This window comes from Gadus morhua, chromosome 4 (genome assembly GCF_902167405.1).
Source record: "Gadus morhua chromosome 4, gadMor3.0, whole genome shotgun sequence".
Taxonomy (NCBI): domain Eukaryota; kingdom Metazoa; phylum Chordata; class Actinopteri; order Gadiformes; family Gadidae; genus Gadus; species Gadus morhua.
In genome coordinates this window covers 35350351-35377936 of record NC_044051.1, presented here as the reverse complement: position 1 = coordinate 35377936, position 27586 = coordinate 35350351, and the positions used below count along the sequence as shown (strand labels likewise).

At 48.2% G+C, this 27586-nt stretch overlaps 2 protein-coding genes across 6 annotated transcripts in view; one reads left to right on the top strand and one right to left on the bottom strand.

Moving 5' to 3' along the window:
• The window catches only part of LOC115542268 (probable phospholipid-transporting ATPase IH), a 51296-nt gene extending 50790 nt beyond the window's left edge, over positions 1–506 (bottom strand). For all 5 annotated transcript variants that reach the window (XM_030354495.1, XM_030354496.1, XM_030354499.1 and 2 more), the window contains exon 1: positions 1–506. This exon is cut by the window's left edge and continues 20 nt beyond it. In XM_030354495.1, the coding sequence (XP_030210355.1) occupies positions 1–25 (25 nt within the window). In that variant the 5' untranslated portion in view covers positions 26–506.
• Positions 507–1546: 1040 nt separating this feature from the next.
• Positions 1547–26851, top strand: tubgcp3 (tubulin gamma complex component 3). The gene is made up of 23 exons (XM_030354509.1): positions 1547–1848; positions 2412–2519; positions 5421–5488; positions 6019–6096; positions 7173–7423; positions 8801–8967; positions 9739–9851; positions 12397–12522; positions 13071–13139; positions 13718–13850; positions 14596–14762; positions 18087–18197; positions 18947–19055; positions 20036–20225; positions 20838–20973; positions 22339–22407; positions 22828–22963; positions 23268–23356; positions 24354–24485; positions 24814–24954; positions 25613–25729; positions 25965–26059; positions 26665–26851. The coding sequence occupies exons 1-23, from the start codon at positions 1770–1772 to the stop codon at positions 26720–26722; spliced, it is 2742 nt and encodes a 913-aa protein (XP_030210369.1). The 5' UTR covers positions 1547–1769; the 3' UTR covers positions 26723–26851.
• Positions 26852–27586: the final 735 nt, after the last annotated feature.

Sequence of the window (27586 nt, the reverse complement as noted above, 5' to 3'; positions counted from 1 at the left end):
GAAGCGCGCTAAAATACATCCCCATCTTCCTCGGCGTCTTCTCCCCGGACACTTGAGCTTCCTGGAGGGCGCGTCGTACCACCGGTCAAACGTCAGACGCTAGCTTCTTCCTAATTCTTCTTTTCTCTCCATGACTTTGTCTTCTTTTTTTTGTGCTTTTGTTTTGTGTCTTTCGTAGTTCCTCTAAACTAAAATCAACAACCCCGCTGCGAGTCTGATCGAATAAAAGGCTGTAATCCTATCTCGACTCCGCCTCACCTGTGGTAGCCGACACGAGACGGGAAGCCGAGGCGGTAGAGTGGCTCGAGGCTCGAGGCGCTCATACTTTTCAACAGTTCGTGTGCAGGCAGAGCACGGGAGTCGCGCGCTCCACCTCTTTCTGGGATTGTCTGAGATTGTGTGTGTGTGTCTGTGTGACAAAGCACTACTATTCTACAACCTCGTGAATCTCCTCTCTCTCTCTCTCTCTCTCTCTCTCTCTCTCTCTCTCTCTCTCTCTCTCTCTCTCTCTCTCTCTCTCTCTCTCTCTCTCTCTCTCTCTCTCTCTCTAACTATCTCTTTCCTTCCTCCTGCTTCCTTCCTCACCTTCCCTCCCCTCCTCTAATCTCCTTGGCCCGTGCTGCTGCCGGTGGCAGGGAGATTTTCTTTGGTCCTACGTCACCGCACTGGCCAGGTGGCGAGGAGAGGGGCGCTTGCGCGCTCTAGTGTTGTCTGCTACCCGGCTCGAGAAGGAAATGAAGTTCAATGAAACTATGCATTGAAGTTTGGTTCGGCACTCGAACTTTTTTTTATCGCTGTCTCTTTTACACACACACACACACACACACACACACACACACACACACACACACACACACACACACACACACACACACACACACACACGCACACACGCACACACACACACACACACACACACACACACACACACACACACACACACACACACGCACGCACAAACGGACGCACACACACGCGCACGCATACATAAACGCGCTCACACATATCATGCATACAAGCGCGCACACACGCACAATCACACGCACAAACAGACACACACACTGACACACACACACACACACACACACACACACACACACACACACACACACACACACACACACACACACACACACACACACACACACACACACACACACACACACACACGCACGTAGGCACACCCTCGGGACGCCTCAAGTGGTGCTGTCATTTCGTAAGGTGCTGAAACACAATTAAACATACATATTGCATGATTTTATTCTAAAATATATATATTAACGACTGTCCAGTGTAGTTAAAAAAAAAACACGTATAATTCTTACGAAGTAATCATAACAAAATACTAACAATATGTTTAACTAATATCTATGTATAACAATTTTATCATCATTTACCTCGCATAACTCTAAATTCCAGTTACATCAAATTTAATCAGCCCAACATCCCGTGATTTATTGATTTGTACCAACAGCACGTACAGGCTGTGGGTAGGAACCTTCATAAGCGTATTGTGTTTCGCGGGCAATGTTTTCATGCCTCATGTCCTTCCAAGCTAGCGGCTAGCTATCTAGCTAGCAACCGCTCTGAACCCACAGCCGGAGACCACAGAAGGAGGAGGAGACGCGTTTCGGCGGGTTCTAGTAAAATGGCGTTGCGCGTACGAGGACTGAGCCGCTGGAGTTAACCGACACCCACCCTGGCCTCAACTCTCTCCCATCGGAGCGAGATTTTAAGGAGAAAGTAGATTTGACAGCAGCAGCACCGCTATGGCCGCGTCGCTGGACCAGAAGTCCCCCAACGTGCTGCTCCAGAGCCTGTGCTGCAGGATCACTGGGAAGAGCGAAGGTAGCCTAGCCGCTAGCGGACCGATAGCAGGGGTCTTCTACATGCCCCCAGTTAGCGTAGCCTTTTACACTTCATGAGTTATGAGGATCATGTTGCATACAGGATGTGCTTAATGGTTTGGTCCCACTGACCAAACCATTAGGATTATTATGATGACTTGGTGGTGGTTTGGTTGCTGGATGCTGGGGACAGTGTCAGAGCAGGCTGGCTGTCAGAGTGGACGCAGTGTTGACTTCTTTATGTAACTCCTCTGTTCCCGCACATTGGTCCTGAAGCTGGGACGTCTGTTATCCTGGGCAGGATGGGTGTTATCCTGTCAATGCGATCTGATGATCTCTAGTAGTGTTATGTTTAATTGGCTGTTTTAACGATGATAATGTATTTTAAAGTATCAAGATACATTCCTTTTGTAAAATTAAAAAAAACAATGATACAAATAACTAAACCCAGTTTACAACCACAGTTTAATTTCAAATAGTTGGAGAAATCGAAGGGCTTCTTTGCTAAAACAACCTGTCTGACTTCTTGACAACTTCATTGAGTCGATCTGTTTTTGTCCCCAGCGGAAGTAGCCCACCAGTTCCAGTATGCCGTGCGGGTCATCGGGAGCAACTATGCCCCCACCATCGAACGGGATGAGTTCCTGGTGTCTGAGAAGATCAAGAAGGAAAGTACGTACACTGTGCAAACTACCCCGCAGTTGACAAAAACTAACATCCTTTTTTCTTCTCAAGATTTGGCGCCATGTCGTTGTGAAAACTCGTCCTTGCCAATATCCGGTACATTTAACGTGTTCAGCATGGTAAAGGGTCACAAACAAGGATTTGTAAAAGCTGTGCTTAGAAGAGACATACATTTACATTTAGGGCATTTGGCAGACGCTTTTATCCAAAGTGACTTACACCGGTTAATACACACATTGACACACTGACGGCAGAGTCAACCATGCAAAGCGACAGCCAGCCCGACAGGAGCAGTTAGGGTAGTTGTTTACTATGATAAACTCATTCATCAGGAGCTTTTAGTCAAAGTGACTGACAGGAAACTCAGATGCATTTCGTCCAGTAGTCTGTATGGGTCATGACATCCTGCTCTAGCATGCCTACAGTGAAGCTGTTGACATAGGGGTTCAAACCAACCACCCTTTGGCTGGGAGTCAATCACCCTAACCACTAGACTAGTTTCTACACTACCTGAGTTATGAGACGCCAACGCTCATCACCCTTTAAGACAACATGCGGTTTACAGCAACGTCGCTGGGAATATCCTCCGCCGGAGCGGGATCCCATCCCTGGATGTTGAGCTAGCCGGTCACCGCTGGCAACCCGCCCTACGGTGTGTACTGTACAGTGCGGCTCAACCTGGCGGCCCACACCCCCTTTACAAGCCACCGTCCCTCTGTTCCACGCCATGTTCCACTAAACGCCCCGCTTGTCGTGTCCTGTGTTTTACACCACTAAAAGTGCGACCTCTTCCAATATTGATGTTGTAAGGGAATGTCGCTGCGTATTAAGTTGCTGCTGACAGAGATTGTCGACTCATTGCAGGAAACCATCGCCCTATGCAAGCAGTACTTTGATTTTATGCATCCAGAGTCAGACATGCAGAAGCACCATAGTGTTCTGTCTAACTTGGACGGGCGTTTGCAATGCGGCTTGGGGTGGTTCTCTGGTTCAACCCAGTATTGCGCTAACCGTGTGTAGGCACCAGCCTTGTGGTGACCCAGGCTCCACTCTGACCTGCGATCCTATACTCCCATGTCCTTCCCTCTCTCTCCTCTCTCTCTTCACTCTCTTGGCCATATGGTCATAAAAAAGCCTATAAAAATATATGTTTCGATTTACAATACATGTATAGAGTGTGTGAGATGACGCATAGCAGGAGCATTCGTCTGCCTTGTATCCAGTGATCTAAGCTTTCCGGCTCTCCCATTGGCTGGTTTTCCTCCCAGATCCCGCCCACCAACCTTCTCTCTCAGCTGCCTCAGTCTTCTGTAGCAAGGAGTTACAGTGCAGCCAGCAAGGGCGGGATCTGTATTATCAGGAGCCGTATGTCCAATGCAAATGTAAACATTGACAATTCTAGAGGAGTTGGGCATCCTGCCCAATGATATAAGAACACTGCTGGGTTTGGGGATCGCACTTAATGTCTTTTTGGCTGTTTTTCGACCTTCTCTGACCGCTAGCCCGCCCTGAAGCAGCCCTAAAGGAAGCACAAGTGCTTCTGCAAACTGTGGCGAGCTATGGCGTACTTTGACCACATTGATGGCCAGATGGGGAATTGGGAGATGCACTGGGGTTTTCACTTTGCTCCTGAATGTTTAATATTGCGGCCCCTGCTAAATAAACCATTCATCTCCCGGATTGATCTTTTATCCGACCAAAGGTCGAGCGTGGTGCCCGCTGGCCGGTGGAGCCATTAGAATAGAAACCATCGACCCGATTTGTTTATAATGTAAAACGTTGACGTGGAATACGAAAATAAGTAATGTGCGCAGCGTGATCTATTATTCAGATTTTAGCTATGACTTTGCCTTCTAACTGCAAACAAGTTAAGTAAGACTGCAAAGGGGAGATCACAGTGGGGATAAGCCCACTAAACAGGCCGTTACTGAGAGGTTGTTTGTTCTAGTTGAAGATCTCAACCCTAGATTCAAGTTAAACATGCCTGATGTCGGAAGAGCATTTGGGGAAAATAATCTTATTTTGGTACTTCTGTTTGAGGTATCAAGGCCTGACTTATTGCAATGCACACACAAGTCTGCCCGGTTCCTTTGACATGCAAACTATCTAGATCCATGTCTCTGTTTATCCAGGGTTCATCTGAAAAAGTAATCAAACTGGTATTGGATTGGTAGCGGAGCAGGCTTGACAAAACTATTGCTAAAGCTAGGGAGCTACGCACGTGTTTTGGGGTAGTGGCTTTGGAGGCTTTTTTCGGTTTGATACTTTGATAATCTAGCTCACTCTGTCTGGTTTCCCCAACTTGCCAACCCTAGCTTTAATGTTGGGTAGCAAGTCTATCCTTTTGAAGACAAACATTAAAATGTAAATGCTTCCCCTGTGGTACATTCGTCTGGTCAACATCGGGTGCCACAAAATCAGAAATATTTCTCCTCCAATCCACTGCCCAGGAGCTGATCTCTGGTTGAATAATTTAGTTGCAGATGACATCGTGATGACACAGGTCACGTTTCTGCTCCCTCCTTCATGTACAATAAAACAGACTAACACACAGCGGCCTGGCTTGTAGAACGTTTGCCATCCAAACAAATTATGTTTTTGTTGTGGCATACAGTAGGTAAGGCGTGTTCTTAAAGAGACACCATTACTCCTTCTCTCATGTTTTCAATTGTTAGCTCAAAGCCAATGCTGTAACAACGGGCTGTTGACGTGCAGAGCAAATAACAAACCTCCACTATCCAATTTATCTAGTCTTATTTTGAGTAATGTGGAATTTGTGTGTGTGTGTGTGTGTGTGTGTGTGTGTGTGTGTGTGTGTGTGTGTGTGTGTGTGTGTGTGTGTGTGTGTGTGTGTGTGTGTGTGTGTGTGTGTGTGTGTGTGTGTTGCAGTGGTGAAGCAGAGGAGGGAGGCCGACGCCGCCCTGTTCTCTGAGCTCCACCGGAAGCTGCAGACTCAGGTCAGTGTGTGTTGGTGAGAGACTTCCAGAGTGCACACGTCGACATAATGCTGCTGAGCCCATTGGAGATAACTGGCATGGAGGCAAGAAAGTCAGGAGACCGACTTTTGTCTTTTCTTGGTATCTGACATATTATAGAATTTGATGTGAACACATTATTATAATATTATTGATTCATGATTCATTATTATTTATTGATAAAGTAATTCTGAGCTGTGCACTATTGTTGCAATATTGTATGGTACTAGACTGTTATTGTTACAAACAAGGGCATTTTGTTTCGTTCCAGAATATGTGCATGCATACATACAGTATAATCATGTATTAATAGCATAGTAGTTTAGTTATAATGTTATAGTTGATCGACCCTTTATCCATAGCGACGGGCCGTGCGTGTCATTCGGGCGTCTTGCTTCACAGGAGGCCTAGTGGTGCAGGACGATTGGGGATTGAACCCAGTGACCACCTGTTGTATCTCTAACCATGTGTCTCTGCCTCTGGCCCTACCCCCCCCCCCCCCCCCCCTGCAGGGAGTTCTGAAACACCGCTGGTCTGTCCTCTACCTACTGCTGAGTCTCTGTGAAGACCCCCGCAAGCCCTCCCCTAGGGTGAGACCCACTCACTCACTCAATTTCTCTCACTCATTTAGTCTATTCTCCCCCTGCATAACACATTTTCAGTCACTCAGTCACTCACTAACACACTTCAATCTACCTTTCAATCACTCACTCTCTACCTGTCACTCACGCAATCTCACACTATATATATATATCTGTATATCTATACAGATATATGGCCATTATGCAGGTAAAGAAAAAATCAGGGTTACAAACCATCGATTGGCTGGTAGATCTATTCGTTCGACAAATACAACATTTAAAAAAAATAAATGTTGCTTTTCCTCAATCCAATCAAGTTAACCAGTACTGCGTCATTGAAATGGAATCAATTAGGGAATAGCACACGGTTCTCGCAAACCTGGTGGCCAAAGCTGCAGTCCCTTCCGGCCATCTTTGACCTGTGAACAAAGTCTGGGCGTTTTTTTTACTCCAGACCAAAACAATACCAGCAGGGTCGATCGATCGCGGCGCGAAAAAGAAGCCGATGCAAATGGGGGACGAAATGTTTAAGAATAGAGACGACCGCAGAGCCCAGCCTCCCTAAATGGATGTATGATGAAGTACTTTAAGGAACGGGCCCGCTATTGCCTTCGACAGATCCGCACTAAAGCAGGGCTTAGATCATTAAATGCCTTCTTATTGAGGAGCATCAGCCCAATAGCTTGAGTACATCCCGGGCAGTTATGACGGCCAAAGGGCTTGACCTAAGCAAAAAATCCTAAGCAAGTGCTTCCATGCTTCGGTGGTTGGCTGGCCCACCCGACCCCTTCTCCCTTTTGTTAAACCATAATGATTCAAACTTTAATGGAGGCAATAAATGCGTGAACCGAATTGATGCGCCGCAATCGGCCCCGTCGCGCCACTCCGACTAACGAACGCCGTGTGTGCGACTAACAAACGCCACGTCCCCGACTAACGAACGCCGTGTGTGCGACTAACGAACGCCGCGTCCCCGACTAACGAACGCCGTGTGTCCGACTAACGAACGCCCCGTCCCCGACTAACGAACGCTGTGTGTGTGACTAACGAACGCTGTGTCCCCGTGTTTGTGACCCCCCCCACAGCTGGGCAGCTACGGGGCCCTGTTCGCCCAGGCCCTGCCCCGGGACGCCCACTCCACCCCCTTCTACTGCACCCGCCCCCAGAGCCTGGCGCTCAGCTACGGGGACCGGGCGCCGGCCCCCGGCGGGGCCACGGTGGTGGCCGGGGGCCCCGGGGCTCTCTCCAGCACCACCATGGGGACCAGCGGGATCTCCAGCCTGGGGGTGTACACGCTCAACGGGCCCTCGCCCACGCCCCAGTCCCTCCTGGCCGGGTAAGACGATCCTCGAGGAGGCGGAGCAACCGGGTTCAATGATATGTTAAGTTCAACGATGTGTTCATTTGTTGAGCAACATCATAAGCGCACAACCAGTGTGCTTTTATGATGTTGAGCGCCCACAGTTTGACGGCTTCTTGACTCTTTCTATCGGGGCCGGATGGTGTTGTTGACGTTGGGCCTTGCATCTTTATTACTCGACGTGATTTGCGGCATGATCCAAAGCGATGTGAACTAGTTCACCCTGGCCTCAGAGATGTTCAAAATCCATGGATGTGCGGACAAACCTGAAACCTGGATACGTGTGCGTTTTAAGAAGTTGTCCCTCGTGCGCTGTCCCCACCTGCAAACAGGCCGAGACGGTATTGAGCGAGTGCTACCCCCTTTGTGTAAAACAGATGAGGTTTTGAATATATATACAGAGCAAAAATGCAACCCAAACAGTTGGAGAATCCTGATCTAGATCCAAGTCTAGATCTAGATCTATCTCATGTAAACAGGGCCACATAGCTTTTATCTTTGTACTCAAACACTCCCATTAGTCAGCATCCAGACCATAATACTATGTATTTTTCCTAATCACTGGTGGGATTGCGAGAGGCTGAAGTGTGATTAAAGGTCCTAATTCAGTATTGATGCTTTAATTATGCATACTCTTTTCCCGTTCCAAAGCGTTCCCGGAGTTATGGGCTGGGATTTAGTTATTTATTTAACGGCCCTGAGTGCATCAACACATCGCCCAGGGGTCGGCTGTGTTTACACAGCGGCCACCACTTACCCTACGAGACACAAGCTATACAGCGCTTGTGCTGGACGAGTTATACAGAGGTCGAATGGATGCAATTATTAAATACTGGCCGTACATTGAATGTCCGTTTTACAATTCCGACGGGGCTCGTGTGATGCGCGCGGGTGTCTGCTGACTTTGCCGATCGTTTTGTTTGCGTTTCGTTGTGTTTTTTGGACTGGTGTCGGATATTGCTCTAGTAGAAATGTATAATATGATATTCAAATGTAATTTTTGGATCAGTTCCAGCAATGATGAACTCTTAAGTCACCATGAGTTAAAAAAAAATAAATAAATAATAATAATAAATGGAAATATGATGTTGGCAAGCCCTCGCAAAATTCCTATATTATCTTCAGTTTCTAATGTTGAAGTACCCTGTGTTGGGTTCATCCTTTTAAACTTAGTTTGAGCTTAAAAAAAAGTCACGTCTATTTTTCAAACATTGTACCATTACCTGCTTAACCTTGCTATTATTTAATATGGTTGCATTTTCTATGAGCATAATGGTTAGCCTTTTTGCACACAGATTAACGTGTGTGTGTGTGTGTGTGTGTGTGTGTGTGTGCGTGTGCGTGTGTTCCCAGTCAACCCCCAGCTGCAGGCGGTCCGGCGATGGGCTCGCGTCTCGCCTGGGCCCTCCCGGTTGGCTCCGCCCCTGCCTGTGCCCTGGCCCCGCCCTCATCACGGCCCCCCCTGGGGCCCGTCTCCCTCAACCGCGGCGTACGGCCCCGCCGCGACGGGGACCCCAACGGTGACCGCCGATCTCCGTTTCAGAACGGCCTTCTGCTGAATAAAACTACAATCCCCTGAAAGACGGCGCCGTTTTACAGACGGCCTCATCGTAGACAGCCACAGGCCGTCGGGGGTTCGGCTTAGCTCAGGAGGCGGAGCGGGTGGGCTTGTGACCGGAAGGTTCCTAGTTCGATTCCCGGCTCCTCCTAAGCATCCCTGAGGGGTCCCTGAGCGTGACTAACTCACCGTGAATGTGTGGAAGAAGCGTTGGAAGGTGCTTTGGATAAAAGCGAAGGCCAAACGCCCGAAAAACGTAAAATGTAAAAATGGCCTCTGTGGAAAGGCACTCTTACCCGTGTCTTCATCGTGCTTTAGACTGTATGAGGCAGGAGGGAGAGGCGGTAATCGCACAAAGCGCTGGTCGACTTTGTCCGTGCTCCCCGTGTTGGAATGTCACCGGGAGGGGGGGGTCAAGGGTCGTGGCGACGTAATTGGAAAAGTTGGGAGTCTGAGCCGGCGCGACCTCCCTGGGACTCGAACCGGCGTTTACTGCTGCGCTGGCCATCCTCTGACCCGTTACAACACAATGATCCACCTCAACTGTTTAGTTTTCTCTCACCAACAGGTCCCCCCCCAAACCCACCCTTATAGCCTCTCCCATTAATATCTGTTCCGGACGGCCGGCCACACTCCGCCGGGCGTGGAGGTTTTGTCGTTCTTTTTTTTATTACCGTTCAGATGTTGACGACCTTCCTGTTTTTTTTGTTCCGTGTCCTTCGGCGGGGCGCAGCGGAGGTGACGGAGGCGGCGCTGGTGCGAGACATCCTCTACGTGTTCCAGGGCATCGACGGCAAATACATCAAGATGAACCTCGCCGACAACTGCTACAAGATGGACGCCAAGGTACCGTGCGCCGGTAGTGAGGGAAGGGGCGGGAAAAAACGGCTGCTAAAATGAAAGATCTGTTTGATACCATCCCCGAAGCAAAGTTGCCGATAGGGTAGGGCTGCTTGATTTATGAAAAAAAAATCATAAGCACGATTCATTTGGTCAATATTGAAATAATGATTATTCTAAAAAAATATTGGAGTTTGAAAACATGATGCATTCATTCAGCATTTTTTCTCAAAAAGCACGTTGAAATTTCCCCTAACATTTTTTCTATTTAATGTTTTTTTATTTTTTTTTATTTATTGGTTTGGAGATCGTCTGACCCAAAAATCAAAATTTGATTAATTGCACAGCCCTAAGAGAGGGATAGGTTATTAGTGTTAAATTACTTATCGATGAGTCATAATATGGAAATAGTACAATTATGTCATTTAGCTTTGATGCAGTTCTTCGGTGTATTTGTGCTCCTTATGCTATTTTATTGTTGGACACATTCTGCTTCGATTCGATTTTATACTGTCAGTGAGGTTTAGATAAAGTTAAACTCAAGCTTCCCTTGGTGAACATTTGAAACAAAACGAAATTGTTTTTGACAAGTATTTAGAGTAGCTCTATTTAATCACACGGGTACAATATGATGCTGCTGATATGGCTGTAGACTATATGGGGGAGGGAGGATTGGGATGGGTGTGTGTCACGTTGACAGCTCCCCCCATTAAGACAGAGTCTGTCTGTCGACACGCTAACACAGACGACAACAAAAAGGTGTGTGTGTGTGTGTTGATCAGTCCTCCCTCCTCTGAACCGTCTTTAAAAGCAAAGTTGATTCTTTTAAAAGATTCAACAGATCAATATGGCGCTCTTTGGCTCACTACCACATCGACCACTCTTCTCCCCTCTCCACTCAGTCTGTCCATCCATCTCTCTCGCTCTCCCTCTCCCTCCCTCCCTTCAAGTTATCGATAACGTAAGACCAAGCAGTACCGCCACTGAATACACACACACACAGACAGACAGACAGACAGACAGACAGACAGACAGACAGACAGACAGACAGACAGACAGACAGACAGACAGACAGACAGACAGACAGACAGACAGACACAAATTCACACACACACAAATTCACACACACACAAATTCACACACACACTCAAATTCACACACACACTCAAATTCACACACACACTCAAATTCACACACACACTCAAATTCACACACACACACACACACACACACACACACACACACTCAAATTCACACACACACACACACACACACACACACACTCAAATACACACACACACACACACACACACACACACACACACACACACACACACACACACACACACACACACACACACACTCAAATTCACACACACACACACACACACACACACACACACACACACACACACACACACACACACACACACACACATACACACACACACACACACACACACACACACACACTCAAATTCACACACACACACACACACACTCAAATTCACACACACACACACACACACACACACACACACACACACACACACACACACACACACACACACACACACACACACACACACACACACACACACACACACACACTCAAATTCACACACACACACACACACACACACACACACACACACACACACACACACACACACACACACTCAAATTCACACACACACACACACACACACACACACACACACACACACACACTCAAATTCACACACACACACACACACACACACACACACACACACACTCAAATTCACACACACACACACACACACACACACACACACACACACACACACACACACACACACTCAAATTCACACACACACACACACACACACACTAACACACACTCAAATTCACACACACACACACTCAAATTCACACACACACACACACACACTAACACACACTCAAATTCACACACACACACACACACACACACTAACACACACACAAGCGCTTCCCTCATCTACAGCAGCAGGGCTAAAGATAGGCTTTAGTCACACCGTTGGATGTGGAAGCACTCAGGCTCGTTTAGACATGCATTAGCCCAGGGCTGCAGATATTTACGGCTTTTGCCTTCTGGGCACTTAGCCTCGGTATAAAGCGACTCCTTCAAGGTTTACGGTACCCGGCGTCTGCGGACCGGGTACGGGGGGGTGGGGTACCAGGCCGGTGGGTCCGAGTCACCCTGGATGTGGTCCGCCAAGGGCCCCTTCTCACTAGGGGACTTTTAAAGTCGGAGCCTTCTTCGGCAGTACACCCCACCCGACCCGGTCCTGACGGCTCAGCCTTGCCGTCGTGTCGCTGGTCCACAAGAGGAGCCCGGGAAACGGGCGTCAAACGTTCAACTCGCTGTCTCCCCCGCGACACCGCTAAAGATTTGATGCGTATTCCATCAAAAATATTTAAATATTGTTTTTTTTTATCTGAAACTATCCTTTGAGCGAGTATGTTTCCAACCACTTGTCAGTTAGCGTTGAACCCTGCTGTGTGAATGACCTCTGACCTCTGACAGGTGGTGCTGTGTAAGTCCCTGAGGGACACGGGCAGCCGGCTGGCCGAGCTGGGATGGCTGCACAACAAAGTGCGCAAGTACACGGACGCCCGCAGCCTCGACCGCGCCTTCGGGTTGGTCGGACAGGTGTGTGTGTGTGTGTGTGTGTGTGTGTGTGTGTGTGTGTGTGTGTGTGTGTGTGTGTGTGTGTGTGTGTGTGTGTGTGTGTGTGTGTGTGTGTGTGTGTGTGTGTGTGTGTGTGCGTGCGTGCGTGCGTGTGTGGTAAACCTTCAACATCGCTGTATTTAGTAAATTAATATTTATGTCATATTGGCACCACTAATTTAATACTTTTTAAAATTAATAATAATCTTGTTATCGATGGTCAACCTCTTTATTAATGGCCTGTATTTGTGTTTGATGTATTATTAATTATTTCATAAAATTCACATGGAGGGGACTACATGTATTAATTTTTTAAATATCAGTGTATCATCTTAAATGACCCCTCACTGCTCATATCACCTTTCAGGTCGCGTTGTGGTGTTGAAACCGTATCTACACCTCGTAGCCAAATCAAAACCTCAGACAACGTGACCGCATCGGTCGGTCTCTTCTAATGCTATTGTCTCTCCTGTCCAGCCCTCTCTGAGCCACTGTCTCCCTCTCACGACGTCGCCTCTCTCTCCCTGCAGAGCTTCTGTGCGTCGCTTCACCAGGAGCTGAAGGAGTACTACCGCCTCCTCTCCGTGCTCCACTCCCAGGTGGTGTAAAGTACCTGCTGAGATGAGCAAAACAAAGAATGGGCCTTGCTGCATGTACCTTAATCGAACTGTAGCGGGAACAATGCTTTATACTTAAATGAGTTAAAGGTGCGGTGGGGGTAAGACTCGAGAGTTATAAATAGAGAGAGCTATATTTTTTAACTCATTTTGAATTTGAGTCATCCCTCCCTGCTCCCTCCCTACCTTATTCCTCCACCGTTGAGTAGTATTGCATTTCACTGACCTGTGATTGATGCGCGAGAGATGGAACCCATCAGAGAAGAGATGCCCTGATCAGTAAGAAATTGGCAAGGAGAAATGGACTCAAATCAGAAGCAGGCACAACTGTAAATCTGATATTCTCACAGAGAATTATTCTCTCTAATGGCTGACAGGTGGCCAGAACATTACAAACATTAAGAACAAAAACTTCTCAAAGAATAAAATTCATTGCGCATAAAAGAAATACGGCAAAGAAATTGAAAATTCAGACACGCACACAATATCACCCAGCTTCACGATATTTCATTGCAAACGGTTGAAAATAAAGTGTGTGTGTGTGTTTTTGTGTGTCCCAGCTGCAGGTGGAGGAGGACCAGGGGGTGAACCTCATGGTGGAGAGCAGCCTGACCCTGAAGAGGCTGCTGGTCTGGACCTACGACCCCAAGGCCCGGCTCAAGACCCTGGCCGCCCTCGTCGACTTCTGCCAAGGTGTGTGTGTGTTCTGAGTAGCCGCCATGGAGCCGTCTTCTCCTCGTTTACGCACGCGTCACTCCGATGGTACAGTCCATGCAAACATATTTTGGCCAAAGTTGGTGTCAAAGTCGGCTTTATTTTCAATTTCCACACAGGTAACTAACATACAGAGGAAGTAAACGACGTTCCTCCCTATCCCAATAACAACAGATAAAGACAAGTAAACAATAACAACCGAAAGACAAGTAAACAATAACAACAGATAAAGACAAGTAAACAATAACAACAGAAAGTCAAGTAAACAATAACAACAGATAAAGACAAGTAAACAATAACAACAGAAAGTCAAGTAAACAATAACGACAGATAAAGACAAGTAACCAATAACAACAGATAAAGACAAGTAAACAATAAAGTGCACAACAGAGAAAGACATTTACTTATCTAAATAGAAACAATGAAATATAAAATATAAAAGTGTGTAAAAAACAGTGGTAGTCAGTAGTAGCAGCAAAATATATATTGATGACATAAAAGTGCAAAATATATATATTGTGATATATGTAAGTCGGTTTGCCCCCTTGAATGACCGGTAGACCCCAGTAGCGTGTTTCCACTGCACATGTTAAACCGGCTGTGTGTGTGTGTGTGTGTGTGTGTGTGTGTGTGTGTGTGTGTGTGTGTGTGTGTGTGTGTGTGTGTGTGTGTGTGTGTGTGTGTGTGTGTGTGTGTGTGTGTGTGTGTGTGTGTGTACGCACAGGGCGCAAGGGCGGCGAGCTGGCGTCGGCCGTCCACGCGTACGGCAAGACGGGCGACCCCCAGATGAGGGCGCTGGTGCAGCACATCCTCAGCCTGGTGTCTCACCCCATCCTCAACTTCCTGTACCGCTGGATCTACGACGGGGAGCTGGAGGACACCTACCACGAGGTGACCGCACGCACGCACGCATATAGACGCACGTGTGCAGACAGATGCACGCATTGTAGATGCATGCTCGCATATGCCCTTTTTCCACCGACCGTACCAGCTCAACTCGCCACGACTTAGCGCGGCACGACTTGGTTCGGTTCCAAGCACGTCTTGTTTCCATCTGAAAACGTACCTCTTGCATGGGTTGCGCTGTTTTCCCCTAGAATTTTTTTTAGGCCCGGTGGTAAGAGCTGATAGTGTGATTTGTTATACATTTTTCACGGGATGCTAGAGTATTTGTTGGTTATTTCCATATAAATCACTTGCTTAGCCATCACAAGTTGATAATGATTCAATAAACACGTTATTAACAATAAACTAATTTTATTTACAATACAATTTTTGGTGGTGCCATGCTGATGATATGACTTAATGCTGTCAGATTGTCCGTTATAATGGGGCATCATCTGCGCACCACATTTTTTTTATTTATTTTTTATTTTATTTTATTCTTTTGGCCGGTTGTTGGCCTGGCGGGGGCGCTCGTTGGCCTGGCGGCCCGCCAGGCCTGAACAATGGTAGGGGAAACACTGGGTTGCATAGCCAGCCATAACATAAACAGATAGGGCTACACACAGGAGCGTCTCCACCTCGGTCACAGTTCTTGCGCTTTGATCCTGCGTTGTTCAATAATCAATCACTATAGAGTACTGGCAACCGGATTCTCAGTTCTAAACAACCGAACGAGAGATGGCGTTTTCCATTGCTTCCGTGTGTTGTTTCTTTCAAAATGAAGATAAATCAATTTCAAGAGGTGAAAATCACTACCAATCGAAACACGTCGAGGCGTTCATGTATTCCCCTGGTGTATTAAACTGACAGCAGTTTACACAACGTTAGTTTAGTTTCGTTTTTTTTATATGAGGACAATCTATTCTCAATATTACTTGCATCGTTAGTAAAGCGAATTAATTCGCCAAAAAAACTTTCCTTTTCTATAAAACGTTGGTGTGGCATAGGATTTCCCCTTATTAATTTGGTAGGTGTAAAACCGAAAATCGGTTGCTATGGAAACGTGACGTCACACTTTAGTACTCTATTGTTGACTGACCGCTGATGCTAGTATTTAAAGATGCCAGTGTTGTGCCGAAAAAAAGGAATCCCCGTCTGAAATTGCACCCCCTCTCCGCGTGAACGTGCTTTCTCTTATTTCGTCTGTGCTTTCTAGGGTCATGCATACATGTATGACTTGTAAACTATTACGTATTTTAGTGCCCTCGTAGTTCATTATCATGAATGGCATAACTTACATTGTGGGTCACCTAAAAAATGTAACGTCGCTTTCTGTGACAAGTTACTCATCTTGTGATGATATGATATAAGCACTGCTGTAAACTAGAAACCTTTTTTTCGTCAGAAGAAGAAATCTTACATATCGCTTTCTGTGATACGACAGGTTGTGACGATATGATATAAACACTCATATAACGCAGAGAGGGGCTGCGGTTTCAGAGGGTGTCAGGCTCTGACGTTGCGCTCGTCCAGTGGCGTCACTCTCTGGCCAATCAGTTGCCAGCAGCCTGTTGACGTCACACAAAAGTACCGGTTCAGTTCTCATGGAACCTGGACGGAGGTGAGACTAAAAAAGTACCAGGTACCAGATTTTGGCAATGGAAAAGCAAAAAAAGGCGGGGCGAGTTGAGCTGGTAGTGTCGGTGGAAAAGCGGCCATAGACGCACACACGCATGCACGCACATAGACGTATACAGACGGACGCACGCACGCACACAGCGGATCGCACACAGCGGATCGCACACAGAGGATCGCACACAGAGGATCGCACACAGAGGAACGCAAACAGACACACTCATGCAGACGCATACACACAGACGCACACACATAGACGAACATACAGACATATTCACACAGACGCACACACACAGACGCAGACACACAGACGCCCCGACAGACGCACACACACAGACGCACACACACAGACGCATACACACATACGCCCCGACAGACGCACACACACACAGACGCACACACACGCAGACACACAGACACACACACAAAGACGCATGCAAAGACATACGCACACGCATCACACAGGGTTTGGTTCAGTTTAGTTCAATACAATCTGGGACATTGCATATCAATTACATTTTTTATCCCTTCAATACTGATTATTGCTATTTTTATTATGATTATGTTACATATATAGATATTACACAATTTATTAGTTAGTTAGTTTAGTTTTAGTTTTTTTTACCTTGGGGCATAATTGTAATTTCAAAATACAGCATCAAAACATCTGTTGAGTTGAATACCGTTTAGTTCAGTTTGGGCAGGGTTGAGTTCCTCTGAAATCACAACAGAGAACAGACTGACTGCCAGCCGAGGAACTAAAGACAACACCACTGGAACAGTACGAGGAAACAGACAGTAGTGACCATAATACCGTCTCGTCAAGGTCATTCAATTCTGTTAGGCGCAAACTGACCCACAAGAAGATTCTTTATTATATTTTATTTCCTTTTTTAAATTTATTTTTGTTATTCGAAAATGAAATACACCGCTCGATAAAGAGAGAAATAAAATACTAAACAGAGATTTTAAAACAAACATCCTGAACCTAAAACAATAACCAATAACCTGCACTCCATTAGAGGGGGTGACCTCATCCATCCACAGGGGGCGTGGCCAAAGAGCAGGAAGCGTTCGGAACAGTATAGTGACACCTCTATAAAGGTCATGAAATGCGTTCCCTGGTTATAACTCGTTGCAGTCTTTGGTGGGCCGGTCAAACTTGGCTGTCTCCCTCCCCTCCCCTCCGATCATATGACAATTATCGGTATTTACGACGGCGTTCTCGCCCGTTTTGGTCCAATGCACCTTTTAATGTGGCCAATCGCGGGAAGTTATTTATACTATTGATTGATATATATTTATAATCTATGTTGTATATAGATAACCTCAGCGAAGGTGAAAGAAGGCACAGTCAGAAAAACACACACATATACACTCTTTCTAGCTCATAAAATACTATTCTGTACAGTCCAAATGAGGAACCATCATTTAAAGCTGCGGCAGGTTAAGCTTCAAGAGCGCCGAAAGGAGCAAAAGAGAGCAAGATTTAAGAAATATTATAATGCCCCCACCCTCCCTGCTCCCTCCCTCACTACGTTTCTAAAAATCGCAAAATCGATTCGCCAATTAAGGGACAGATGCCCTCATTGATCAGAATTTAGCCTTAAGTCATCTGAAATCAAACTGGTCATCTAGAAAATGATGGTGGTACCTACCGCAACTTCTTTTGACGTCCTTCTCTTTCTTGTGCAGTTCTTTGTGGCGTCTGACCCCAACGTGAAGACGGACCGCCTCTGGCACGACAAGTACTCCCTGAGGAAGTCCATGATCCCCTCCTTCATCACCATGGACCAGTCCCACAAGGTACACACACACACACAAGCATATACACAGACGCACACACGCAAATACAGTCGCACACACACACACACACACTGTGTGTACGAAGAGTGTGTGTAGATCATATGCATAGAGTTGGGGTATAGACTAGAGTTACTATGTTTTGTCCTTCTCTGCTGATCTGTCATCCAGAAAAGTGCCTGTGTTTGTTACTTCTAGTTCTCCGAAATAGTGGTAGTGCTGTTCATTGAGTCCAAACTTTTATTTACAAGCCACCTTTTTGTTATGTGGTCATTTGAAGAACTCATACTGCGGGTCTTTGGAGTCTTTTACACTGAAGCTCTGCCGAGTGGATCTCAAGTCGCTGACGCCGTCAACGCAGCAATCCTACGGGATATTGTTGTTTCGCCTTTTCAAAGTTTTAAATATTATCCTACAATTACAATACCAATTTGGATGAATTGAAATATTTGAGAGATGAAATGGGAAACGACGATGAGTCGAGTACAATAAGATAATAATAATGTTGAATAATTTTCCAGGGCAGCCGTACTTGGTAACATCCCCTTTTACATAGTTTTGGAAGAAACCTGCCTGTATGTAACTCAAAGTAATAGATACCATTGAGTCAATCCAATCAGATCTAAGTAGACTCAGATCTACAACAACTACTCCTCAGTCGATGGCCGTGGAAGGAGTCCGGCCATGTTGTCATCATGGCATTCGTTGGCTGGTAGCCAATCACGCGTCTGTCCCCGTCTGCCCCTCCCCAGGTGCTGCTGATCGGGAAGTCCATCAACTTCCTGCACCAGGTGTGTCACGACAGAACGCCGCCCGGCAAGATCACACCGGCCTCCAAGTCCGCCGACACGCCCAGCGATGGTAGACCACGCTTTATTTTCTGGTGTCTGCCTGTCGCTCTCGCCGTTTCTCTGTCTGTCTCTATCGGTCTGTAGGTCTGTCTGTCTCTCTGTCTCTGTCTCTGTCTCCCTCGCTCTATTACAATTCAAAGAGCTTTAATGGGAGGCCTTTGGATTGAATTCACTTCAAGTATTATAAGACTTTTTAAGAATTGACACTTGACCAACAACAAACCAGATGAATGGAATGATGAAACAAAGATGAAGACTTTCAAACCCAACACACTTTTGTGTGCCTGTGTGCGTGCGCAGATGTTGTTACCGACAACGCTGTTCACCTGTAGCCCGCTGGCATCGATCACTGCACTTACCGCTAGCTGTCCTTGTCCTTGTTCCCTTTAATAATGGAAGGAGAGAGAGAGACGGGAGGGAGGGGGGGGGGTGTATATACATTGCCACATTCCATTGATTCCCACCTTTTTTTAGCCTCCAGGTGTACCATCGCTCAAAGCTGAGCGCATACAGGTATCGAACGTCCACCTACTGTCTAGATTCATCCCGCGCCGTCTGACTCGACATGGTCAACTCGCGTCTTCCCCGTGAGAGTCTGCTGGAAGATACCACAAGACATACCGGAAGGCAGATCATCTAGTCTGAAAGACCATGTTCCCGTTTTTGAGAGCGACACAGGGGTGTGGTCCATGTAGGGTCACAGGAGAAGAGGCTAAACGGGAAATCCACACAGTTGTTAGAACACAGAGGCTCTCTAGCATCTATATCTATGTAGGTCTCTTTAGTAATACAGGGCAACATACAGTGCGTGTTTATTGGTAAGGTACGCTCAATGATAAGCTGGTAGCTCCTTTGCGCCCTGAAGCTTTGGGCTGGGAGTCAAACATCCTAACCGATGGTTTACCCTGTCTCCCTCCCTACTTCCTCCAACCACCCTTTCAACCAACTCGCCCTCCTCCTCCCCCCACCTCCCCCCCCCCCCCCCCCCAGCGGCGGAGCTGCTGTGGGACCTGGAGGGGGCGTTCCAGGGGAAGATTGACGCAGCGTACTTCGACACCAGCAGGTACCTGCTGAACGTGCTGAACCGCGACTACCTGCTCCTGGACCACCTGCAGGCCATGCGGCGCTACCTGCTGCTGGGCCAGGGGGACTTCATCCGCCACCTCATGGACCTGCTCAAGTACGTGGCCAGCATGTCCGCACGCACGCACGCACGCACGCACGCACGCACGCACGCACGCACACACACACACACACACACAGACACACAGACACACACAGACACACACAGACACACAGACACACACACACACACACACAATCACAGACGTGCACACACACGCACTCACCACCCACACTCTCACACCCTCTCACTCACATTCTCACTCTCACTCACACACACACACACACCTTTTAAGAATGCACACTCCCAACGAGTGTGCATCTAACACACTCGTGTGTTAGACCCTCATGGACCTGCTGAAGTCAGTGGCCATCCAGATCCCTCACACTCACACTCTCACTCACACTCACACACTCACATTCTTACACTCACACACACTCTCACACACTCACATTCTCACTCTCACACACACACACACACACACACACACATTCAGAAGGCACACTCCATGTCATTGACTTTCCTGTTCGATTTGACACAAACTAATAAAATGTATCTTCTCTTAGGATTGCGAACAAAAATAAATGAGCCCTACCGGAAAAAACTATTGGGAATGGGATGAATAGAACTCAATGTAATATATAATAACATAATACTGTTGTACCTCAGGCCAGAGCTGGCCCGCCCGGCAACCACTCTCTACCAGCACAACCTCACGGGCATCCTGGAGACGGCGGTGCGCGCCACCAACGCCCAGTACGACAACGCCGAGATCCTCAAGAGGCTGGACGTCCGCTTGCTGGAGGTCAGTGCCTCTGGTCTGTCTCTGGTCTGTCTCTGGTCTGTCTCCTGTCTGTCTCCTGTCTGTCTCCTGTCTGTCTCCTGTCTGTCTCTGGTCTGTCTCTGGTCTGCCTCCTGTCTGTCTCCTGTCTGTCTCCGGTCTGTCTCTGGTCTGCCTCTGGTCTGTCTCCTGTCTCTGGTCTGCCTCTGGTCCGTCTCTGGTCTGTCTCCTGTCTGTCTCTGGTCTGTCTCTGGTCTGCCTCCTGTCTGTCTCTGGTCTGTCTCTGGTCTGTCTGGTCTGCCTCCTTTCTGCCTCCTGTCTGCCTCCTGTCTGTCTCCTGTCTGTCTCTGGTCTGTCTCTGGTCTGTCTCCTGTCTGTCTCCTGTCTGTCTCCTGTCTGTCTCTGGTCTGTCTCCTGTCTGTCTCCTGTCTGTCTCCTGTCTGTCTCCTGTCTGTCTCTGGTCTGTCTCCTGTCTGTCTCTGGTCTGCCTCCTGTCTGTCTCCTGTCTGTCTCCTGTCTGTCTCTGGTCTGCCTCTGGTCTGTCTGGTCTGCCTCCTGTCTGTCTCTGGTCTGCCTCTTGTCTGTCTCTGGTCTGTCTCCTGTCTCTGGTCTGCCTCCTGTCTGTCTCTGGTCTGTCTCCGGTCTGTCTCTGGTCTGTCTCCTGTCTGTCTCCTGTCTGTCTCTGGTCCGTCTCCTGTCTCTGGTCTGCCTCCTGTCTGTCTCTGGTCTGTCTCCTGTCTGTCTCTGGTCTGTCTCCTGTCTGTCTCTGGTCTGTCTCTGGTCTGCCTCTGGTCTGTCTCTGGTCTCCTGTCTGTCTCCGGTCTGTCTCCGGTCTGTCTCTGGTCTGTCTCCTGTCTGTCTCCGGTCTGTCTCTGGTCTGTCTCTAGTCTGTCTCCTGTCTGTCTCCTGTCTGTCTCTGGTCTGTCTCTAGTCTGTCTCCTGTCTGTCTCCTGTCTGTCTCTGGTCTGCCTCTGGTCTGTCTGGTCTGCCTCCTGTCTGTCTCTGGTCTGCCTCCTGTCTGTCTCTGGTCTGTCTCCTGTCTGTCTCTGGTCTGTCTCTAGTCTGTCTCCTGTATGTCTCTGGTCTGTCTCTAGTCTGTCTCCTGTCTGTCTCTGGTCTGTCTCTGGTCTACCTCTTGTCTTTCTCTGGGCTGTGTCTGGTCTGTCTCTGGTCTGTCTCTGGTCTGCTGGAGGTTAGTGCCTCTCCTGCCTTCTATCTGTCTCTTGTCTTCTTGAGGTCACTGCTGCATTCTGTCTGTCTGTCTGTCTGTGGATCAACCTCTGTCCGTCCGTCTCCTTCTCCATGTATGTCTTTTGGCCTGTCCACTTGGATGGATCCACAATCGCCCCTAGTAGAACCTCCATTAAGATAATGAAACGTCTCTTCCAGGTGTCGCCCGGTAGCACGGGCTGGGATGTCTTCAGTCTGGACTACCACGTGGATGGACCCATCGCCACGGTAACGCACGCTTACTACACCCACATGCAGCAGTTGCTGCCCCATTGGATTCAAACACCTTGATGTGGTTCTGCAGATGGCATGAAGATACCGCAAAATCCACTGAACCTTTAACAATTAGCTAAATTAGCAATTATTGAATCGTTATCTTACTTTGTGGTGTCGTACTTTGTGTAAAGATCAGCTTGACCAACGGTTTGTAGTAAAACAAAGAAAGATAAGATAAGATAATCCGCGTTTGAGGACAAAAAATAAATGGAAGTCTCAAAGCTATACTGCTTGTGTTATTGTAATACCATGATTCAAGAAATCAATCATACAGAAACAAAAATGTGTGTATCCGTCTGAGGGCACTTCAGGCGTTTCTAAGTGTGTGTGTGTGTGTGTTGGTGTGTGTGTGCGCGTGCACATGTGCTCCAGGTGTTCACGCGCGAGTGCATGAGCCGTTACCTGCGTGCCTTCAACTTCCTGTGGAGGGCTAAGAGGATGGAGTACACGCTGACGGACATCTGGAAGGGTCAGATGTGCAACGCCAAGCTCCTCAAAACCATGCCAGGTGAGTGACAGCACACATAGACAAACTCACCCTCTAAATCACTCACCCACTTACTCACTCACTCACTCACTCACTCACTCACTCACTCACTCACTCACGCAGGTTGATACAGTTGAATGCGGCTACCATGCCGCACCCGTCTTTTATTTGATCTACCCGCACATTTTTTACCCACCCGACTGCAATATCCCGACAACACCCTGCCAGTCCGTTATCCCCTCCCCCTGGTGCATGGTGTTTGCCTCCCCGTGCTCTTCTCTGTGCTGGGTTTTGATGACACCTGTGTTTCGCCGTCTTGTTGCAGAGCTGTCCGGGGTGCTCCACCAGTGCCACATCCTGGCCTCCGAGATGGTCCACTTCATCCACCAGATGCAGTACTACATCACCTTTGAGGTGAGGAGGCCGCCTGCCCCCCCCCCCCCCTAACCCCGCCCACCACCCTACCTTATCGCAACCGCTGCAGAAGCCGTTTTTAAAGTCCCGTCGTATTCGACGCACTGGGTGCGGTCATGATGACGACGAGCAATTTGCAACACGCCGTTTCCCCAAGAGCCATCCGCATGTGACTTCACAAATGGGAGTTTGTCCCGCTTGTGACCTCACAAGTGGGAGTTTTGCTGCCTTCAAAACAGCTCGGAGGTTCGGAAGCTCTTACAAGTGAGTTAAGAAGTTCGTAGGCTATGACATAAAACGGAAAAAAATATTGTTTGTGAGACTAGACTTCATATTAACTACAGGTATGGATGCCTGCAGGGGCCTATTTTCGCTTCTTTGCTGAATCAGATGAATCACTCATTAGAACTGCTTGCGAAGGTTGATCATGAGCGAGAATTAATTGTATGTTTATAATTGTAAGCTATAATGTATCGTAATGCAAAAGTTTGAATGGGTGTTCAACTCGCCTCTTAATGCTTTCTGCAAGTTCACTTTAGCCTATCAATGAAATGGGCAGCCATTGTTGTGACGTGATCTCAGAGGACTCAGGTGGCTTTACTACTCCGACCCAACGGCGTGTTCGAAGCACTTTCCTCCGAGCTTAAGGTCCGAAACTCCCGGAACCTCCGAGCGTTTTGAAGGCAGCATTTGTCCCGCTTGTGACCTCGCAATGTTCATCATTAGCTGGGGACATTTTGGATCATTGGGGATTATCAGTGTAGCAAGGAGGCGTTGAACCGTGGGCACCCTCTAGTGGTTGTTTTTATGCATCCATAAAGGAAACATGGGGCGTTATGTTAACAATGTTAACATATGTTAACAGCATTATTAACATGTTAGCAATGCTGCCACGATGCGGTAATCAGATTAGAGCACGTCCACAATGTTAAAGTAATCAACCGTGTGTGTGTGTGTGTGTGTGTGTGTGTGTGTGTGTGTGTGTGTGTGTGTGTAGGTGCTGGAGTGCTCGTGGGACGAGCTGTGGAACAAGGTGCAGCAGGCCCAGGACCTGGACCACATCATCACCGCCCACGAGGTCTTCCTGGACACCATCATCTCCAGGTGCCTGCTGGACAGCAACAGCAGGGTAACACACGCGCACGCAACACACTTACTCAAACACTCTTAAACACACTTTTACACACACACAGAGACACGGACACACACAAACACGGACACACACATTTCCACAGATACGGACACACACACACACATTTACGGACACATACGGTCACTCACATTTACACACACACACACACACACTTACACGCAAAATCAAAAATGCCACGGCCAAATGTACATTAGGTGACCTAAGATCTGTTATTTGGACCGTGATTGGCCTGATCTGGGCTCTGCTGATATCGGTGTGTCTCCCTCCCTCCCCCCCCCCCCCCCCCCTCTCTCCCTCCCTCCAGTCTCTTCTGAACCAGCTGAGGGCCATCTTCAACCAGATCATTGAGTTCCAGAGCGCCCAGGACTCTCTGTACCGCTCTGCCCTGGAGGAGCTCCGCCTGCGGCTGCAGTACGACGAGCAGAAGAAGACGAGGGAGACCCAGGTCTGAGGGGTGGGGAGACCCAGGTCTGAGGGGGGGGGGAGACCCAGGTCTGAGGGGGGGGGGAGACCCAGGTCTGAGCCCCACTGGGGAGGGGGGGGGAGACCCAGGTCTGAGGGGTGGGGAGACCCAGGTCTGAGGGGGGGGGGAGACCCAGGTCTGAGGGGTGGGGAGACCCAGGTCTGAGGGGGGGGGGAGACCCAGGTCTGAGCCCCACTGGGGAGCGGGGGGGAGACCCAGGTCTGAGCCCCACTGGGGAGGGGGGGGGAGACCCAGGTCTGAGGGGGGGGAGGGGGGGGGGCCTAACCACCACTAGACTATCCGTCTTACTTTTACACACTCTTGGAATGGCGCAAAACGTGGCGTGTTCTTTTTATGCCTTTTTAATTGGTTAATTGGTTGGTTAACATTACCACCGTAAACGACACACCGTTGAGTCTGAGCTATCGTACTGGTCATTGTGTTCATATCTAGTTCTTGTCGACCCCCCGGTTCGTCATGGAGCGTATCAGACCGACGTACAGTACAATAGGAGCAAATGCCTAGTTATTAACGGATCATTTGGGGACGACGGCGAACAGCTACCGGAGGTCAGAGGTCAGTGCCACGCCCCTCCGGACCTCGCCGTGACGTCCTCTGTGGTTTTGTGTTCCCGCCGCAGGGCGAGTGGGGCGTGACGGCGGAGCAGGAGGCGGAGGAGGCCAACAGAGTGCGGGAGTTCCAGGACACCATACCCAAGATGCGCTCGCAGCTGCACATCCTCACACACTACTACCAGGTACCCCGGTACCCCTGACCCTCCCTCCCTCCCTCCCTCCCACCCTCCCTCCCTCCCTCTGTCTGCGGCAGTCCCACAAATCAGCCTTTAGATTCATATCTGAAGGCTGGTGGCGGACAAGCTCATATCTGTATGAACGGGGGTGTTAACCTTTCTTTTGCTTCATATTTGTTTTCCACCAATCATGTCGCTGGAGGCGGGGCTCTGTGAACATCTTTTCTTCCTTTCCCCCCAGGGCATCGTGCAGCAGTTCCTGGTGCTGCTGATGACCAGTCCTGACCAGAGCCTTCGCTTCCTCAGCTTCAGGCTGGACTTCAACGAGCACTACAGGTGTGTGTGTGGGCGTGTGTGGGCGTGGCTGGGTGGGAGTGTGTGTGTGTCAATCAAACACCAGATTGAACCAGGCCTGTGAGAGTCTAGAGGTTTAAAGGTGACATATTTGACCACCAGGTGTGAGTGTGATCAGTAGGCGTTGCCACCTGGTTGTGTGGCGGATAGATGAGCAACGTTTGCTCCAGTCCACTGGGTGGGCTGGTACACTGATCTACCCAGCACACATCTAGGTGGACACGCCCACTTGTGATGACAAATATTTTAATGCAAAAGGGATCAAACCCTATATGATGTGTATGTTTTATAATATACGATAGATTTACTTATTATTCACACATTAACAATCTAGAATTTTCAAGCAGGCTCCCATTATTTATATGTTGTTTATTTTCTATAAGTATTTTCTTTTTTATTATCACTTTTTTTTGCCTCACCCAAAATGCTCTATGTTCAGATGAATTGGATTCAATGCCGATCAGATCGTCCTTTCTAAAGATTGCTCCTCGGAGCAACACTGAAATCGAATTGCCGCTACACTGAACCATGTGTTTAACCCTCCCGTCCTGGGGGTCCTAACGTTCTCCTTGTGGTCGTCGTTGCAGGGCCAGAGAGCCGAGGCTGCGCGCCTCGCTCGGCACCACCAGGGGGCGACGCTCCTGAGGCGTCTGACGCTGTGCTGGCCACGCCGGCACTCTGACGTCGTAGGGAGGGGGCTTTGGATGTCACCGTGGGGCCAGGAAACGATGGAACCTCGACCTCCGGGGGGGGGGGGGGGGGGGGCGGTTCGTTACGGAGGGGATCTTAAGCTTCAGACTGTGGATTTGTTTATTTTTTGTTGCTTTGCCGACCTCACATTGCGGTCACAGAAAATGTTTGGGTTTTTTGAATTGTGTTAATCTCAAGGAAACAAACGCTGACATCCAGACCCATTTCCAAACTATTGTCGTCGTTCATCTTTCTTGACATCCTAGGTGTGTAATGACTTCACGACCCGTCCTCTCCCTACATAATCTGAGTTGTGAAAGGGTCCCAACGCACCATCCCACCACTGATCCCTTTCTGCACTTTGTTTGTCGACCAACAAGGATTCTGTGGGCTAGAGTGTCAAAGTGTGTGCGCACACTGTGTTGACGGTCTCGTTGGACGTGTTGAGCGTTATTTAAGAACAACCCTTATGTGTGTCTCAAGAAAGAGAATTGGTGCATCAGGAAAACAGTTAGTGTCCACAAGTCAAAGAAGTAAGTGCTCAATTGTAAAGAAAAGAAAATAACCTGTTTGTCTGGTTCTTATTAATTGGTCAAAAATGTACTTCAAGAATACATATAAGACTACAATAGTTACCTGTCGGCACTGATGTTATTTGACTTCACATGACTTTTTCCAGCATAAGATACCGGATGATAAAGGCCACGTGATGCGGGGTTGGTCACCGTACTTCTAGGCCCTGACACACCAGGGGTTAACAAGTTTTCTACAGACACCGGCACTGTGACGTCTTTTTTCAACCCATCGCGAGATGAATCC